Source organism: Vigna unguiculata, chromosome 1 (genome assembly GCF_037176805.1).
Source record: "Vigna unguiculata cultivar grain cowpea cultivar isolate G323 ecotype 2 chromosome 1, ASM3717680v1, whole genome shotgun sequence".
Classification (NCBI taxonomy): Eukaryota; Viridiplantae; Streptophyta; class Magnoliopsida; order Fabales; family Fabaceae; genus Vigna; species Vigna unguiculata.
The window spans coordinates 28,387,554-28,407,133 of NC_140792.1; the positions used below are offsets into that span (position 1 = coordinate 28,387,554).

Consider the following 19,580-nt stretch of genomic DNA (forward strand, 5'->3'; position numbering starts at 1 on the left):
CCAAAAAAAGTTTTCAAAATCTAGACTTGAAACCGGCTCTCCCGTAATCAAATTCCAACCTATTTTTATCCTAACCTAGGAAATCATTCTGTCGAGACAATTTCTGGCCATATATAATAAATAGATAGGCAATAAATGATAATGGTATTTTGAAATCTCTTAAACAGAAACATCTATTTAATATTTTGAAATAGTAATATTTTAAATTATTACTTAAAATGTATTTATTTATTTGTATTACTTGTATTTGAATTTGAAATAGTAATACAATAAATGATAATTGTATTTATTTATTTGTTAATTTAAAATGTTAATATATGGTATTATTTATTTTTTAATTTTAGTTTTAATTAGTAACTGATTTTTTTAAAATAAAATAATTAATTTATCAATTTTAATTTTAGTTGAGGTTTTCAAATTTATTTTTTAATTTAATTATCTTTTAAATAACATATGTATTTTTAGATTTAATTAATATTTTATTCTTATTTTTAACTAAAAGATCAAATTGATCCTCTAATTATTTTAATATCAATTTGATTATTTTTTGTTAAATTTTTTAAAACAAAATAATAATTTTTTATTAAAATTGAAAAGATTAATAAAATTAATTTATTTTATTGATATAATTAATATAATCTTAATTTTAGTATCAAGAGTAATTTATAGTTATAAATTTATTATTTTTATTATAATAAAAAAATAAATAAACATCACTTAATGTTATTAAGGTATATATTTCTATTAATATTATAAAATTAGACAGTAACATTTTTGTCTAGGGTGGGATTATTGGGGGGAAAATTTTCATTTTTTTATCATTAATTGTGTTTTTTCTTCTTACAATAACAAACCAGGAGCGACCTGTTACCGCAGGTTGTTTTGGCAGAGCCTATCTACTTTCGCACGTACGCTCCATGTTGGACGGCACCTACCACTGATTAGGTGAATCACTCGCATTCTCTTCTTCACTCTCCATCAACACCAAAGATCCATGCTTTCTTAATTAACCCCTTACTTTCTCTCTCCAATTCATCCTCAAACACTTTTCTTCTGTTTCTCCCTCTGCTGTCGCCACTGTTCCATCACTCACCGGTGCCACTATCACCGGTTGAGTGACGCATAGCTTCTCCAATTCTACGTTTTTTCTTCAATTTTCCAAAGGGGTGAAGAAAAAAAATCAAAGATGGTTGGTGCCATAAAAGCTGCGATTGGAGACGGGGTGTTGACTTTCATGTGGGTGTTTTGTTCCTCTGTGTTGGGGATTGCTTCTGGGTATGTAACTAATGCCCTTAACCTTCAGGACATCTCCTACAACGGCTTCCCTTACCCTTCTTTCATTGTCACCATTACCCTCGTTTTTCTACTTGTTTTCCTTTTCACCCTCATCGGCAATGCCCTCGGCGGCGCCAGCTTCAACCCCACCGGCACCGCTTCCTTTTACGCCGTTGGTCTCGGTTCTGATACGCTCTTCTCAATGGCGCTTCGTTTCCCTGCCCAGGTTCGTTGCTTCCCTTTTGTGTCCAAAAGGGTCTTTTACTTTTCTCTCTTCTCTCTGTATGGCGTCGCTAGTATAATTGAAATTATACGCGCTATGACGTTAGATCCTGAATTGAAGGATTTTTTCGAAGATATAAGTAGTTGAGAATCGACCATCAAATGAGCTAAAATGCCTTGTAATTAAACTGATATTTAAACTTGTATTTAAGTAGAATATTTAGCAAGTTTATTTGACATTATTTAGTGATTTCTTAATTTAGGGATAGTACAGTCACGAGAGGAGATTAAAATGACCATTTACTCTGTTGGATTGCTTTTGAGTTAACTTTTTTGTTCCGTCCTTTTGGCCTTCTTTTTCTTTCTAATCTTTCTAGGAAATGCGTGGATGGTGTGGATAAGAAGTAGGAGTTAAATATGGGTCATGTTTTATGCTATGTCTGGTTGGGTGGACCGAACGCCATGGAGAAATAAAATTTTGAAATTTTAATGGGAGAGAAAGTGTAAAGAAAGGAAATTTGGTGTGTTTTCATTTTTAATTTACAAGACAACCTGATTTTCAATCCGTTCTTCTTTTAATATTTGAAGATTTAAAAACCAATTGCTTCTTTTGTACCTTTATGTGAAAACATTAAATGAAAGCAAAAGTAAACGTGCCCTTCAATTGTTGTTTTTAAATTAAATTTTTCTTTTCTTATCACCTTTTTCTATGTAATAAAAAAGAAAAACATGCTATTTGTCTTTTTCTTTCCTTTTTTCACTCTATCTAAACATACTATTAGTATTGTTTTTCTATCAAAATGATTTAGTAATCTGCCCAGTAAGAATTTGCATTATAAGTTCAACACAGGTTCTGGAGCAGAATTTCTATTTTGGTGGTAGAATACCGCCAAACATACCATTAGTGTAATTCTCTTGTTAGAGTGGAAGTTTCGTTTTAGTAATCTGTCAGATAAGGATTTAGATTAAAGGTTGAGGGGTCATTTAGGTTGTAGAGACAATGTTGCAGGTGATATCAATTGTTCTGTGTCAGAGTCTAAGTAGATTGGGTCACAATCGAATCGTGATGTTTGGACTGTTACACTCTTAAGTAAAAAGAGTTACACCCTAACTGATGACTATAGTTTTTGATCTAGTTGTAAGTATTCGATCCTAAAAATTGATATCAGAGCCAAGGTCACGAGTTAAAAAATGTTTCTATGCTTTTTTCTGTTATGAAAATTGTGCAAGGAAATTTTGATGGATGGATGAGTTGTGAACAGGCAGTTGGTGCTGCTGGTGGTGCAATGGCAATTATGGAAGTGATTCCAGAAAAGTATAGGCATATGATTGGGGGTCCTTCTTTGAAAGTGGATTTGCACACTGGGGCTGTTGTTGAAGGGTTGTTGACCTTTTTCATTACCTTTATCGTTCTCTTCATCTTCCTCAAGGGCCCTCGTAGTGATTTGTTGAAGACCTGGTTTCTGGCCACAGCAACCGTAGTTTTGGTCATGGTTGGATCTGCCTACACCGGCCCAGCCATGAATCCTGCCAATGTGAGTGATTACCTCTTTACATTTTCCAGTTACGTGTTTCTTGCATCTGTCTTTTAATGATTGTTTTGAAAACTACTAAATTTTTACCTGAAATCGGCAGGACATTATTAGTCCATGAGAATTTAAGAATATTCATTTTAGTACTTTATTGTCTGGTGTCAAATTTATGCACAAAAGTGAGTGAGTCGGTCTTTAAAACCTCGAGTGTCAGTGTTAAAGTGCTTGACCGATACAATTTCATAGACTAATCCTGAGTTCACTCACTCAACTCAATCATCATATCTTATTCTCCTCATCAAAGAATGTTGTTATAAATGTATATTGAGTTTGAAATATTACATTGTAAATTGTTTTTTTGTTTTAACCATTTCTGCCCAGGATTTGTTGTTAAGGATTCTGGAATCTAATTCTTGCACCAGACTTTAATTATGAAAATGTTATGCTTTGTTTTTGTATTTTATTTAGCTATGGAACATGTCAGTCATATGTATGCTGCAGCTATCCTCCTTTCCTCTGTGTCCGATTTTTATTGTTATTTAACTGTCAAATCCTATTGTAACCTCTGCATAGTTTCTACAATTTTGATGTTTACTCACAGTAAAAAGACAATGTCTTTGTCATTACATGCTTATTTATGGCTTGAAATGATGACTTCTAATTATTAGCTATGAAGGTTCTGTAGTGTATATATATCTTGTTATGTGCATTATTTCTTGTTTGCAGGCTTTTGGTTGGGCATACTTAAACAATTGGCACAACACATGGGACCAATTGTATGTATACTGGATTTGCCCCTTTGCCGGAGCAATATTGGCTGCATGGTTGTTCCGTGCAGTCTTTCCCCCACCACCACCACCAGAACTCAAACAGAAGAAAGCATGAAGAAGGATTCGGTCATTTTCTTCTTCATTTCAATTGTTAAGCATAATGTTACTGCTGCATTAAGAACCCTTTTAATCTATATAACTCCTTCATTCTCCCTTCTGTTACTCGTAGAAAAAATAATGTAGAATTTTGGTATCTGGACTGGATACTGATTTCATTAACATTACTATTCCTTTCTAGCAAAAATTCAATTATGAATTATGTTTTGGTGAATAACGTACCATGAATTTACTTTAAAATGTTATATTTTGTTTCTTTTCTAAGGTACGAGGAAGGATCAAGTCGAACTAATGTGTTTCTTTTCACCTTAATATGATTTTTCATGTTTATTAAGAAACTAGTACATACAACCACCACATTTTGTAGCATAATTGATGTGATTTTTGACTTTTTAGTGGGTTTTCAACCGTGCACAAGAGCGTGGTCGTTTTGGATTAGGCTTAGGGATCCCAACGTGGGACGGGTTGTGCACGGCAATTTGCAATCCCTGTAAAAGGGTATATTTTCTTTTTAATATTTTATTATTGTAAATTTATGCGGACCAGGATGCAAATTTATAATTATGTGGGATGGACCATACTTATTAAGCCACAAGTCTTATGTGGGCCAATTCCTGTGATCTAGTGGACCGGGTCGATCTACGCGTACTACCCGTAATGAAATTCTTTTAAGGTGTGATTAATAAGGCTTTTCTTCCTGCAGTCTTCATATTGTGATGATATGAACTAATTGAAATGATTTTTCTGGAAGATGTATTATAAGACACTTTTGAATTAAGAATCAAGAACTATCTAGAATATATTCTGTATTGCATTATCTGAATCAATCATATTTTGATAACATAAACATAACTACATCTAGATTAATTTAGAATTATGTATTTCTTGTCCACATTACACAATCTAGTATATTGGTCCGGATAATGCAATCTAAAACAATTTTTTAAATTTGCAATCCAATTGGAATTACATGATTTATTTTGGATTACTCGGTCCAAAATTATATTCTAGGAAATATTTTTTATCACATAATTATTAATATATTTAGATATATAGTGTAAAGTGTATTTGTGTCATTTTTATATTATAGGTGTTCTTACCGGATTTGGTCGAGTAGTCTTTAAGGTGGACTGACTTGACTCTTGATATGTGGTCGAGCTCTGAATCATCACCAGGAGGGAAATCCACCTACAAAGACTTCAACGCTCAAGTCAATAAGAGATTTTAGAGTAAGTATATGAGTAAAAGTGATTATGAGATTCTTGTACTTCTTGTGATAAGATGTATTTATAACCTTTTTAGGCCTGCCAACAACTAATTAATGGGTTCTGTTATTGTTAACTGATTTTGTTTATATCAAATAATATCATATATCTTATAAATATTATCTTTCCCCTTATTTTAAGGAGGTTAATATATCGCATGGATATCACACTTGAATCATTTGCTTATTAGGTCCTTTTAGGGCCAACAAAATAATAGTAATATTGTAAATATAGGCTAGGTAGATACATAACTTCCTGAGCTTGAACGTTACTAACTTTTGTAGGAGAACCAAGTTATTAAACGAACAATTTTATATCTGAATTTTCCTGAGTTGGTCACGTTTTCAAACTCATAAAGTCACATTTTTGGATGCTTAATTTATACTTTGATTTTCTTGAGTTGGTCACATATTTAGACACTCATACTCATATTTACAGAGTAGTCATAGTTTTAGATGCTTACGCTCATATTTACCGAGTAGTCACATTATTAGACGCTTGTAAGGTACTTGAAGTTTTTTCAAGTAAGAACATGATTGAACACTCGTACGGTACTTGGACTTTTCTAGGTAAGTCCATGATTGGACACTTGGGCTCAAATTTATCGAGTTTCGCTGAGCTTCCTCCAAACTAGGTATTCTTTTTGGAATACTCATGTATTATAACATCTCGTTGTTCTTGCTTTTGAGGTGTTTTTTAAGACACATACCTCTTTATGTGCTTCTTGTATAAGATTTAGCTCAATCATGCATATTGCTTTCGAGTGTGCTCTTCCACAAAACTTGACCAACACGTAGTTGACTTGTGTTAGGCTCAAACACCTTTTATTATTCTTTGCCATGCAAAAGGATGGTTGTCCTCAGATTCTTCATGCTTTTGGACGGATGATTTGATAAAACATTCCACATTAAGTAATTATTAGTGGAAATCATCCAATTTGGACTTACAAGGTATAATTGTCGATCATTTATCTAATCATTGTCACATTTTAAAGATTATTCTTATTTCTTCTTTGAGAAACAATTTGATTATGTGGCCAACATTATCATGCTTCCTTAATTGAATTTTGAGTGTGGGATTTTGATACTTGGATTGAGTCATTTTAATTTTTGATCGAGGATCTAGATCGATCTCTTTTAAGTTCTCCATGTGTAATGTTGCTATTGCCACTTAAAGGCATTGCTTATCGACATTAATTAATGTCAGAAGCTATAAATCCTCTAATGGAGTGGTATTAGAAGAAGTTTGAAAGGAAGGGGTTATCTTTAGTTTATCACTTCTCGCTTATCCGAGCTTAAGCTTGTTGCTTTACTCGTGTGTTGTACTATCGTGCAACTCTTTGTTTCGTTGCTTCTTCTCGTATTTAAGTTTCTTCTCATATTTCATGTATAAGGTTTAGATCAAGCTGGTGATCCTCCTTGTTGTGTTCCTTACCAAAATGTTGTCTCGATGAGCTCTAATAGCAAGTGATTCTCTTTTCTTGTGAGGAAGCGTAAGGATTATGACCAAGTGCTTGTGCATTGTCCCTAGTGTCAAAGGTTTTTGGAATAAATGTTTAACTTTTATCCTACACTTTATTACTATACTCCTTTTTGTTGAGTAAAATGACATGTTTTATCTAAACAATTATGTTAACCATACCAATTTTATTGAAATGAGTATATCCTTAAGAGAATATGGCGTGTATATGTTAAAAATTTTCTTTGAAGTTTGTGACTATTCTCTTTCAACTTGGAGATAATCCTCTTGAACATTAATTATAATATTTTTGTTGTTTTTCGAGATCTTGGTCGTTTAATAATTTTTAATAAATCAATTTATACTTTTCTGTACGATCTTCAAACTTTAGTCATCTTATGATAATTCATAAGATTTATTGTTCTTTTGCTTGTTTATTGCTCGGCACGTTAGTTATTTATTTGACAATTCTTCAAAAAGACATTAAACAAATAATAATTTATATTTAAATTTGAAACAATTTAAGTTAATTTACATTTGGCAAACTGAATAAACATTAAAACTTATTATTTATTAAGGTGACTCATTAGAAAAAATGTATAGCTTAACCCTAAAAGTCTACCTTACCATCTAATAGTGTACAACTTAACTAATCTAAATTATAGAGTATTCAATACAAACTTAATGACACATAGAATACACAAACCCTATGCCCATGTAGAGTTCGACATATTATCGAGGTTAAATTAAATATAAAGGTGGAGTTAAATCGATATTATTGAGAAAGCTTTTGATCTATTTTATTCCGGTATACGGACGGATATTATTCTCCTACATTGATTTTATTTATTTTTTAATTAAGGATGAAACCTCTAACAGTTTAGAGTGAAGTATAAGTAAATGATAAGTGAACTTGTCTTCATTATAAAGTACTGAAAATGTTTTATACATAGATGGTATGGGTTTGGTAATGCGTTGATTTCTTCAAACATAAATAAATCAGAATGAAGTAAGACCTTTTTTATTATTTATTTATTTTTACATAAAATTAAAGAGTAATAATAAGGATAGAAAGGCAAATGAAAGCATGTTAATATTGTTAGATTGAGATTGTTATGAAACTTGTTTCTCAATCTGTAATTAATTGGTGATCTGACACATTTCTAAGAAAATAAGCGTGTTAATAATTTTTTTTTTTGAAAAAAGTATACTGTAATTTTTTTAATTATTTTAGAGTGCATTTTGGGACATCAATTTTTAAAATATAAAGACTTCTTTGTAAATAGTTAAAGTATTAAATTTAAATCGTACTTATCTCTGCACTTTAGCCTATAGAAACCCAATTTCTTAAAGTAGATATTAAATGCAAGAGATTTTGATAATTTTGGAATAATAATACTTTATGGCCGAATTATTTGCTAGTAACATAAGTGTTTTTAGCCGATTTTTTTGCTCTAAGTTGTGGACTCAGATCTGAATTGGAACCTAAGTTTAGTAAGGTACAGAGCAGTTTTTTTTTTTTTTTTCTTCAGAAGTTAGGTAAAGTGTTTTTTGGACAATAAGTTTGGTAAAGTTTTTAAAACTTGATTTAGACGATAATTCATACGTTATTCATTTTATATTCGCCCCATTTATCATGACACACTGCGTCCGGGGTGTTAAGTGTAATAATTTATTTATTTATTCGTGTATATGTACAATTTTACATACGCTTTTGCCCCCGGTTTGGTATACATACGTCAGTAGTAGCCCGTATAATAAACGTAAGGTTTTACAATAATACCGTTAATATTTCTTGTAATTATGTATACTTTAGTTTTAAGGCCTGTAATTTTTTTTTGTCAGTTTTAATTTCTCCCTCAAACGTGCTAATTTTTTGCTTAGAACAAATTATAACAACATATCTTAGGATTTCTAGTAATTACACTTGCCTTTTTTTTTTCCTTTTATTATACAAACGTTTAACTTTCTTGCTATGATCCTATTTCCTTAAATTATGTTAACTTTATTTATTATTCATATCACATTATTTAAATGTGTTGTCTGTGGAATTTTTAATGTTAAAATGTTTTTGTCTCTTTTTCAAATCCACTCTTATTTGGTAAGCAATTTTCGTATTTAAAATAAAATATATAACGATAATAAATTGTTTATAATTAACTGTCAATTAGCGAAAGGAAAATAGATGTACTAAAATAGTGATTTTAAAGGAAGAATGTCCACGTGGAAAGTTCATTCTTTCCCTCGTTCCTACAGATCGTACATGACACGTAGCCTTATACACTTGTTTACAAAAATACTCAATACTTATACATGGGGCACAGGGAAAACGCGGAAAGATTGAGAAACAGAACGACTCGGTTTTTCTCAGACCGAGTCCGACCCGGAGGGCGAGCAAGGCCAACTCAGTAACCTTTTCTTCCTTTGCAATTTACAGTTACACACCATTTAACCATTTTTCCCGCACAAACAACACAGACACTGACACCCTCTTCTCTCACTACACGAGTGAGATAGTTAGAGAGAGAAAGAGAGAGATTCAGTGTTGAGTTGCAGAGACGCAACGTGCATTTTGCATTGGCACAATACAACGGACACCATCACGCCGTTTTCGCGTCCCTTTCGTTTTCGGATCCGTCACCGACGTCGTTTTCCTCTTTTCCAATCAGTTGGTTGAGAATCCCAAGACACAGAGCTGGAGCCGCTACAAGATCCCAAGCAATTGAAGGCTCCGCCCGCCGCCGCCTCCTCCAACGGTCAGATCCGGTACAGGTCGCCGTCCTCGGCTGAGCTCTTTGACGGCCAGGCTAGCAGCAATTCCCCGCCCTCGCACGCTGCCGATCAGCACTCGCAGGAGTTCGAGTCCAGCAAAATGCTGAAGCGCATCGGCCGCCAGGAGTCACTCTCCGACAAGATCTACCGGTTCCGAGGGACTCTGCTCGTTGTCGCGATCCCGCTCCTTCTCATTGTGTTCGTCCTCTACGTCATGCCGTCCAGCTCCTCCAACGAGTCCGCCGGAGACTTTGCCCTCGTCAACCGCAAAATGTCTCCCAACAAGAAATCCGGAGGTTCCTACGCCGTCATCTTTGACGCCGGAAGCTCCGGCAGTCGCGTCCACGTCTTCCATTTCGATCAAAACCTAGATCTCGTTCACATTGGCAAAGATCTCGAGCTTTTCGTTCAGGTCAAAACAAAGCAAATTATTATTATTACTATTTTGAACGGTTCGGCGTGCAATTTGTGCCACACTTTTGAAGTTTTGCCCATGCTACTTCCGTTGTGGTCACGTTTGTCCTCAGTTTACCGATTGCGATAAAATCATGATAATTATTATTTATTATCAGGATTATTATTGTTATTATTAGTATATTATGACTTGCAGGCGTTTTTGGTTTCACAGTTGATTTGTATTTTGCAGCTTAAACCGGGTTTGAGTTCGTACGCTCAAGATCCCAAAAAGGCAGCAGAATCTTTGGTTCCGCTTCTGGAAAAAGCTGAGAGTGTTGTTCCTCGTGAATTGCGATCCAAGACAATCGTTCGAGTTGGGGTGCGTATTTTTTTCTTTTGTTAGTTTTATATTTAGTGACCCTTTGTTTAGATAGAAGTTGGAACCGTCCTCTTAGGAGTTCTAATTCACATTCCTGAATTCCAGTGCACAAAGTGAAGAAGAGGTTATTGTTTTGGGAGTTCTTTTAGTTCTTCCAACTGGCATCCAAACATACACTAACTCAGTGTCTGTGGTTGTGTGTTAACTGACGTTTGGGTCCTAATGATTGAGTTTGTGTACTTTGCAGGCTACTGCGGGTTTGAGGGCTTTGGAAGGAGATGCATCAGATAGGATCTTGCAAGCGGTGGCTATTCTGTGTCTTTCTCAATTCAATGATTTAGCAGCTATTTGCAATTTGTTATGTTATAACTTTTTCTTGCCTAAAATTTCACTCATTTAAGGTAAGGGATTTGCTTAAGGACAAGAGTAGCCTGAGATCTGAGATTGATGCAGTTACAGTGCTGGATGGAACACAGGAAGGTGCTTATCAATGGGTATGATTCATGAACTTAATGTCGTTAGAACTGGCTACGGCTTTACATCTTTTTAGGCTTGCCTATTGGCTTTACTCCAGTTACTATTTAGACCGTTAGTTTTTCTGTTATAGATCACGTTAAAAATGTGGAATAGTTCATACGGGGACTGTAAGAATATTGACTATCTCTCACTAATATAGATCAGATTCTTGATTAATAGATTATTCGATGGCTTATGGTGATTGTGGTGTATGAATAATGTAAATGAGGTTTTGGTGGCTGTGGTTTCTAACTCTTTTATTTATTAAGTGAGATGGAGTGAGTTTGAATGACCAAATCGAATGAACCCTTTGGCGTTTGATGTTGATGAAGATATTCTTGACAAGTTAGCTCAATAGTAGTTTACCTCTGTGGTTACTCATTCCCTTTTATTCTTTTCTTATATTACGTTTTGCCATATACTAGGTCCATAGTGGCTTCCTATCACACACAAAAGGAACAGTCTGAGCCGCAAAATACTGGCATAACGACCAACTTACTAACACAAATTTTCACTTCCCAATTTTCATATATATATATATATATATATTTCAGAAGTTGAAAAAATATTAGTCCTTTATGTTTGGCTTTGGATTTTGATTGCTGAACTTTCAGTTAGGGCTTGTAATAGTATTTTTCTAAAATGGTGGAGCGTGATTCCACTATTTGACTACACTATGGAACTGGAAATTAATTGATGACATGTTTATTCTGTTGCTGAACATATATCAAGAAGTCTGAAACAAATGAGGATAAGGGGCTCTCTTAGAGCAACCAGAAAAGAAGAGAAAAAGTTGAAAAAAATGCATTTGCTCTAAAAAGTTCCATTTTCTTAAAGTAGAACTTTTCCACAAACGATGGGATCATGGATACAAATTCAAATACATAATTCATTAGTAACATATGATTTTTTGAATGATGAATTGTACACTTGAGAAATAATATGAGAAAGGTACTTGAGACATCTCAATTAGATCTCTCTTTAGAGTATCTCTCTCTCTCTCTCTCACACACACACATATATATATATATATATACACAGAGAGAGAGAGATGTGTATCTTGCAACAAAAGTATAAAGAGATAGAAAAGGAAAGAAAATAAAGTTCACCTGTAGGACTCAAGATGTAGATAGGTACAACAGAAAATAACTTTTATGAAGTTGCTTAGATGATGATATAAGTTATAACCGATTCTATCGATCCCCTTGCTAACAATTTGGAGAAGTAAGGTTGGTTTGATGGATTTAGAAGGGAGGGTGGGAGAGGTTGTGAGTTCAACTTCTCCCACTAATAAAAGCTAACAACTAACATTTGTTGATGAAAAAAGAAGTTGTAACCCATTCTAACACTCCTCAAGTTAGAGCATACTGATTTTATGTACCAAACTTAGAATATATAAATTGAATTTGAGGTTTTCTTAAGGATTTTGTCAAAATATCTGCAAGTTGATCGTTGGAGCTAACAATCTCATTGTAAATTTCTTTGGACAACAAGACTTTGTGAATAAAATGACATTCAATTTCTATGTGTTTTGTTCTCTCACAAAACACAAAGTTGGAAGCAATTTGGAGAGCTTCTTAATTATTACAATACATTCTCATTCGTTGATTCTCACTAGATTTTAGTTCTTGGAGAAATCATTTTATCCATATGAATAACACTGTTGCCTTATATTCAGCCTCAACACTTGATCAGAACAATGGCATCATGCTTCTTGGTTTCCCAAGAAATAATATTACCTCCAATGAAAACTCAATATTCAGTAGTGGAACCTCTATCTATAAGAGAGAATTTGCCTTGTCAGCATCACAATACCTAGATATTTGGGCATTTCTTTTATCTTTGTACGACATACTTGTTTTGGACCCTTTTTGAGGTATTTGGACCCTTTGACATAGTAGGAGTGTACATGAATTGACTAATCACATCAACTGCAAAACATAGGTCAGGTCTATAATAGTGAGAGAAATAATATTTTCAAAAAGTTTTCCATATCTCTGAGGAAAGTTCATTCTATTTTGTCATTACTTTTTGATTTGGATCTATAGGAGTATCCATGAGTCTACTCCATCATGCCTATTTCTTTTAGGATATAAGGCGTATTTTCTTTGAGTAATTAAATACCCTCCTTTGTTTGAACCGCTTCAGTGTCCACAAAGTATTTGAGACATGTAAGATCTTTTGTATGAACGTGATTGCATAAATGCTTCTTTAGCTAAGAAATTTTAGCATTATGATTTCCTGTCATGACTATCTTATCAACATGCACATTGAAGTAAATAAAATTTCCAAGAGACAGGTGGTTTCTCGATGTAGATTTCTTCCTTCAAACTACCATGAAGAAAAATATTCTTAATATCCAATTGCTATAGCAGCCAAAGTAGCTACTATGTCAAACAAGAGGCAAACAATAGTACTTTTTTTACCTCATGAGATAAAATATATACTATTGAGACCGTATATCTAAGTGTGTCCTTTGTCTACCAATAAGCTTTAAAATGATCAATTTCATCGTTTCGCCCAACTTTGATGCCATAAATCCATTGACATCCATTTTCCTTCTTCCCAAGCGGAAGAAAAACTCATTCTGATGTGCTATTATGTTCAAGAGCTTGTATTCCAACAATCATGGCTTGTCACCATCTAGGATCATCAAGTACTTTATTCATATTTCTTGGAATTGTAAAAAGATATGGATGAGATAAATGACAAATAGGATGAAGTCAACGAGTGATTGTTTAGAAAATTGTATATATGATAAGGATTACAAGTCAATCAAATACTTTTTTGAAAAGAAATGTGTCATAATCTTCATTATTAGGAGCCATTGTATTGAGTGATGATGGTGAAAGACTTGATGAAGAGGACTCACCATTTAACATAAAAACAATGACTCATGTCTTGCATTGGTGGGTGGGAATAGGTACTGATGATTGTTTTAGTGGACTTGGAGTAGGTGAAGAACCTTTAATATTGGTTTGATAGAGTGCCATGAGTAGGAGATTAAAAAATCTTTGGCAAGATACCAGTTTGTCATAAGTAGTAAATGGACAAAAATCTAAGTATTGAATTCATAGAAACTTGCTATGTAATTATTTGCTCAAAAAGAAAATTAATTGTAGGGTTTTGTGAATTCTAAAACAAAAATAAATACCATTTTGTATAATAAAATGAATAGAGTCAAATGAGAATTTTTAAGGTTTTTGGATAAGAGAATAAAGATTAATCAAATGACTCGAATGAAGAATAATGGTAATGAAAAATGATAAAAGAGTTGTTGGATATTAATTTTGTTAGTATTTCTCATTTAATTCCTTCCTCCCTAGCCCATCAAGTTCAATTACGTAGTTAATTCAACGGCCCACGAAATTGATTTTAACCCAATTCCTTGATGAAAAAAAATACCTAGAATACTTAAGGGAGGATCTACTTCCTGGGTGAATTTTGTCAAGCAACCAACATTAAAGTAGAGGACTTACAACTGGTAGTTTCTACTCTCGTTCTCAGTTGTAGGTTGTACCTTAGTTTTTATCTAGATCCTAATTTATAAAAGTGTTTTCCAACCACAATTTGGTTTGCCAGGCCCAAAAAACATTAAAAAAAAAGTAAAAACAATTAATCAAATAACTAAATAATGTTTGGAGAAGATAAACTACATGAGCCGGGTAACTACATAAACCTTTAAGAACAAGGAGTTAAACCCTTCATGTCTTCAGTCTAGCACAAAAGTAAAAGAAAAACTAAAGATGAAGGGCTTAGAGTACTCAAACATTCTGATATGTGTCCCAATGACTTAGGATATGTAGAAGGTTGTCTAGTCCTAGATTTGTAACATTTGGATTTGAGTTTTTTCTTCAGCATACACTCTTAGAGTGTCTCCTTGGGTTAATTAACTAGCGGTGACTACGGCAGAGTACATGTAGCCTTGAATTTTATTAGTTGGAGAGTGCAAGTCACGTGCTTCTCGTTTATGTTCCCCTGAGTCTCGCTTGAGTGAGAATGGTTCTCTCAAACTTAAGTTCCATTTTTGGGCCCTAATTTTCTCCTTTTCTTACAAAAATAAATAAACAGGGAAAATGTAAAATCATGATAAAAAGTTACAAAATTTAATTTGAACTAAAACTACTAAAAAACATTATAAAATACCACAAGTATTCAAATATGAGCCTAAAATATGATTAAAAGATATCAATACTTGACATTTATCGCAACACTAAACTTCAAATTGTTTGTTCCCAAGCAAAAACAAAACCGAACAAAGTCTAATCTAGAAAACTGAGCATTTTTAGAAAGGAATTTCTAGTCAACGAATCTTTTCTCAATCGTTGGGTAATCATGTAATTCAATGGAGAAATTACAACAGTTCCACAACTAGGCTGGAAGAAGTTTCAAAATGACTAGCCATTGTAATCTTCAGGAAATGAATCCTGGATACTTACTCTCATTACCAATTGTGCTTCATGTGTAGTTTGGTTGGCTAATATTTCTTTTATTGGCTTATAATGTGGTTGGGTTATCAATAAATCATAGTTTTCTGGATATTAAAAAATACCAACGACCAAGAAAACAATTAGTCACACAACCTGAGTAGTCCTTCTCTAATCTTCCAAGTTACTGGGTTCCTATTTTAAAATTTGTAATCTAAAATGAAAAGTTATTATATTTTTTATTCATTTTTCTTTATTCTATTTATAGCACTCCTCTTTTTTTAGGCTTCCTTTAACGTTGAGGATCCCAGATTTTCTAGTCTTTCTACGCATGCGAAACTTAAAATTTTTCCTTATGTTTGTGGGTTCTCATGCCTTTACTGTGTTGGTGGGTACTAATGCTCACACCAAACTTAGAACCTTCTATTATATTCTTCTGTGAGTAGTTGTTCCTTAAATCTTAGGTATGAGACAGTTAATTTTTCCATTTTTTTCTGGGGTTCTAAGAAGATCATAATATAATATCTATTTTCACTATTCAGCTCAAGGGGATGATAAGTATAAAAACTTTTAGAATGACTTTTTGTCTAGTGGCTCACAAAAGAAATAGGTCTTGATCATATCCTAAAACACATACGTATCAAGTAGAAACAATAATTAAAAAAGGCCAATTAGGCTACAATTGCTTTTGTTATTTATTGCCTTGGGGAAATTAGTGGGAGATGTGGTGTGGAATACTCAACTTACAAATTTGAGGCAATTTAGTGAAGTTTGAATTTCAAAACCCTTTGTTAAATGTTTGAATTACCATTCACATAGCTTGTTGATTTATATGTATTTAAACTCAAATATCTTCTTGAAAATAAAATTATAAAATTCATTTAAAAAATTCAGTTATCAGTTTGTTGCCGAAGTAGATAAAATTTGCTTCCTCACTTCTCCCCATAGAAAGTTTGCCACCCTACTTACATTCAAAGTTCCGTTAATTCTGAGTTTCCAACAAATGTAAAATAATTGAGTATTTTTTTCCACTTTATAGTTTTTGGTGGGATTAAGTCTAGTTCCCTTACCAATATAAAATTCTTTGGTCTACAGTTTTCTCATTACATAATTGAATTTTGGAATTTGTATTTCAAGAGTGTACAAGCAATGCTTAGATGTGTCACACAAATATAACTTAGTTAGAACTTCAAAATTTAGTTTAGCGAATGATTATCGATTTTAGAACACAAAATCTAGAGATCTGATAATTTCTTGAAAGTTCATGAGCTGAATATATATGGTCAGGTATAAGTCGTAAGCTGCATGGAAACATTTATTTATGAAAATATATTAATCAAGCGTGAATACAGGCTACTAGCTGCAACTTGTAAATTAATTATGAACTTTGTGTATTCTCTTCTCTGAAGTACCTTGGGAATTGTTTTAGGTTACGATCAACTATCTATTGGGAAATTTGGGAAAAGATTATTCAAAGACTGTTGGGGTTGTTGATCTTGGTGGTGGATCTGTTCAAATGGCTTATGCCATCTCAGAGACAGACGCTGCCATGGCTCCAAAAGTAGCAGATGGAGGGGATCCATATGTCAGGGAGATGTTCCTGAGGGGAAGGAAATACTACGTCTATGTTCACAGGTTTTCTACTTCCTGATTTTTCAGCTTTCAGCCTCTATCTAGGAGCTAGTCTTTTTCAACTCCTATTCCATGTTCATTGATACTGTGTATCCTGGTATTCTTTTTTCTTCTCTGATAGACTTTTACATCTTACTTTCAGTTACCTGCGCTATGGTTTACTAGCTGCCCGTGCAGAGATTTTAAAGGTTTCTGATGATGCTGAAAACCCTTGTATCTTATCTGGCTATGATGGTAAATATACTCCTTTCTTGTATGTTGTATGCCTGGTACCAAGTTACATTTCAGTTCTTTTTAACCCTTAATTGGTCATCAGGGAAAAAGAGCTTTGAATTAATTTATATTCTGTTTCTTGCCTTATAATTCTGATAAGAAGTTATTTTCTTTAAATAAATTTTCTCAGGGTCCTATCTGTATGGGGGAAAGTCGTTTAAGGCTTCATCTTCCTCATTAGGAGCAAACATAAATGAATGCAAAAGTGTTGCTCTTAAGGCTCTCAAAGTTAACGAGTCAGCATGTACTCATATGAAGTGTACTTTTGGTGGGATATGGAATGGTGGAGGGGGAGATGGGCAGAAGAATCTTTTTGTTGCATCTTTTTTCTTTGACCGCGCAGCTGAGGTATTTATTATTTTATTTTTTCCAACCTTGGAAGAGTGTTAATAGTTATTGCTTCAAATGCTACTGCATTGCTATTCTAATCACTTATCATTTATTCATAGGCTGGTTTTGCTGATCCAAAGTCGCCAGTTGCGATAGTTCGTCCAGCAGATTTTGAGGATGCAGCTAAGCAAGCATGTCAAACAAAACTTGAGAATGCCAAATCGACTTATCCAAATGTTGAGGAGGGGAACCTTCCTTATCTTTGCATGGATCTCGTATACCAGTATACACTGCTTGTTGATGGGTTTGGTAAGTTTTATTCCAGTACCGAATATCTAAAATGTCGTTTCCACAAAGTCTGAGTTATTGTGCTATCATCCTGTCCTCATTACTTGAATTTGTAAGCAGGCATATATCCATGGCAAGAAGTTACACTGGTGAAGAAAGTTAAATACGATGATGCCCTCGTTGAGGCAGCATGGCCCCTTGGCAGCGCCATTGAAGCTGTATCATCTACGTAGTGTCACTGGCATCACCACTTAGATTACTCATCAGACATCTAGGGAAACATTAGTTTCATCACACTGGGATATTGTGGTGAAATAGTGTCGTTCAAGATGATCAGAGATTAACTTTCAGGCTGAATTGAGATTGGATATGGATCTGTGATTCAGAAATAATGGGAGATCATATCTTCATTATTTTTCATATGTAATTAATTACAAACATATCTGATTTAAGATTTTGGAAGATTCATTCGATTCGTTAAGTGCATCTAAATATGTTGTTGTCTTAAGAGACGAACAAAATGGTGATGCTATAACACCATTTCATTTTTGTTTCTATAAATGGTTCCATTCGTGATGATATAGTTAAATCTTTTCTTTTTATCTCATCTTGTTGAAAACCCAGACCTTGCATGTCGCTTGCAGGAGTGTAGGTAATTGACGCTGCGTTGGTATCATGTTACACGTTAAAATAATTCGATGTAACCATAAACAAGTCACGCATTATGTTTTGCAATTCATTTATATCTGAATTGGCAAATTTTGGGTCATCAAGGAGTCAACTTGGATGAATTTACTTTAGAGGCAACGGGGATTCAATTGATTCACTTTGACAGGTTTAGTCAAATCTTTTAAATGGGATTCTCCTCTCAATGCTTGACAAAATAGATCGATATCTGATTCAAAAGTAACTTATTAATCCATTTTGTTTATTTAAAATGTTACTTAAAAAATTTGATTCATTCTAATCCTTTTTACAATTTTATCCAACAACAATTTTTGGATAGATGGACATATAATAATATATAAAGTAATATATTTTGAAGAAAGTTAAATTAAAGACCTCTTGGTTCAAATCGATAGAAAAATTATCTAGTAAAGTTTGACGGAAAAATGTCTTGATAAAAAACAACTGAAAAATGAGTGGTCCTAAGATTGATAGTAGATTAGAACCATCAAGGTTTATAAGAAAAATATCAACGCCCCTATGATTCAAGGATTACACGGGAAGATTTTTTGTTAGAATGAGAGACAAATGCCCCTTTGGGTCTGACTCAATGATTCAAGGTCTTTAAAGACCAATCTGTGTAACAAGAACAGACAGAGAGAAAATTTTAAATTTGGTTCTTCTCTTTTATTAGTTTATTTCCCTTATTCCTAGCGCATAACATTGTGATGTTTTCATTGATCTACCTTCATGCCTCCTAAACCAAACAAAGATGTTGAGGACACCTTGCAGGCTATCCTTGACAAATTAGCCAACCTTCAATCCCAATTTGATGTTGCGGTGGCCACACAAGATGGTTATTACACAGTCTTTCAACAAGCCATGGAAACCCGTCATTATACTCTGGAAGTCAAGCATGAAATCCTCCATAATTCTATCAATACCCTCCTTTCCACTGTGACAACCAAACCACCTTCTGCACCCCTCTAAAACCTTTTATCGATCAATCTACTTACCAATTTACACTCCATTTTACCTCCTCCCAATGCAACCATTCCTCAAACAATATTTGCTACAACAACCACCAACATTCCGCCTTTTCACTCTCCACCACTAAACCTTCATCTATCCGTCTACCAAAATCCAGTTGCCCTTTCTTTTTATGGAACTGGTCCATTAGATTCGCTATTTCAAGTTGATTGGTTTTTCCAGTTTTCTTATATTTCATGAGATTCTCGACTAAACAAGGTTGTCTTTTCCAT

The 19,580-nt window shown here is 33.7% G+C and overlaps 2 protein-coding genes across 2 annotated transcripts; both read left to right on the forward strand.

Annotated features, from left to right (window-relative positions):
* The first annotated feature begins 959 nt into the window (after positions 1–959).
* On the forward strand, positions 960–4,133 carry LOC114192059 (aquaporin SIP1-1-like). Its single transcript, XM_028081620.2, has 3 exons — positions 960–1,501; positions 2,760–3,032; positions 3,756–4,133. Exons 1-3 carry the CDS (start codon positions 1,187–1,189, stop codon positions 3,912–3,914), a joined length of 747 nt encoding a protein of 248 aa, XP_027937421.2. The 5' UTR covers positions 960–1,186; the 3' UTR covers positions 3,915–4,133.
* A 4,979-nt stretch (positions 4,134–9,112) lies between these two features.
* Positions 9,113–18,231, forward strand: LOC114173451 (apyrase 2). The gene is made up of 9 exons (XM_028057909.2): positions 9,113–9,823; positions 10,058–10,186; positions 10,434–10,490; positions 10,588–10,680; positions 16,559–16,764; positions 16,904–16,995; positions 17,165–17,382; positions 17,484–17,673; positions 17,773–18,231. The coding sequence occupies exons 1-9, from the start codon at positions 9,512–9,514 to the stop codon at positions 17,883–17,885; spliced, it is 1,410 nt and encodes a 469-aa protein (XP_027913710.2). The 5' UTR covers positions 9,113–9,511; the 3' UTR covers positions 17,886–18,231.
* Positions 18,232–19,580: the final 1,349 nt, after the last annotated feature.

Bases quoted from the DNA above. Each gene is read 5' to 3' on its own strand.
- LOC114192059 (XM_028081620.2), top strand. From the start codon at position 1,187: ATGGTTGGTGCCATAAAAGCTGCGATTGGAGACGGGGTGTTGACTTTC. The intron at 1,502-2,759 runs GTTCGTTGCTTC...AGTTGTGAACAG, and splicing joins CGCTTCGTTTCCCTGCCCAG to GCAGTTGGTGCTGCTGGTGG. The intron at 3,033-3,755 runs GTGAGTGATTAC...TCTTGTTTGCAG, and splicing joins CAGCCATGAATCCTGCCAAT to GCTTTTGGTTGGGCATACTT.
- LOC114173451 (XM_028057909.2), top strand. From the start codon at position 9,512: ATGCTGAAGCGCATCGGCCGCCAGGAGTCACTCTCCGACAAGATCTAC. The intron at 10,491-10,587 runs GTGGCTATTCTG...CACTCATTTAAG, and splicing joins CAGATAGGATCTTGCAAGCG to GTAAGGGATTTGCTTAAGGA. The intron at 17,674-17,772 runs GTAAGTTTTATT...ATTTGTAAGCAG, and splicing joins ACTGCTTGTTGATGGGTTTG to GCATATATCCATGGCAAGAA.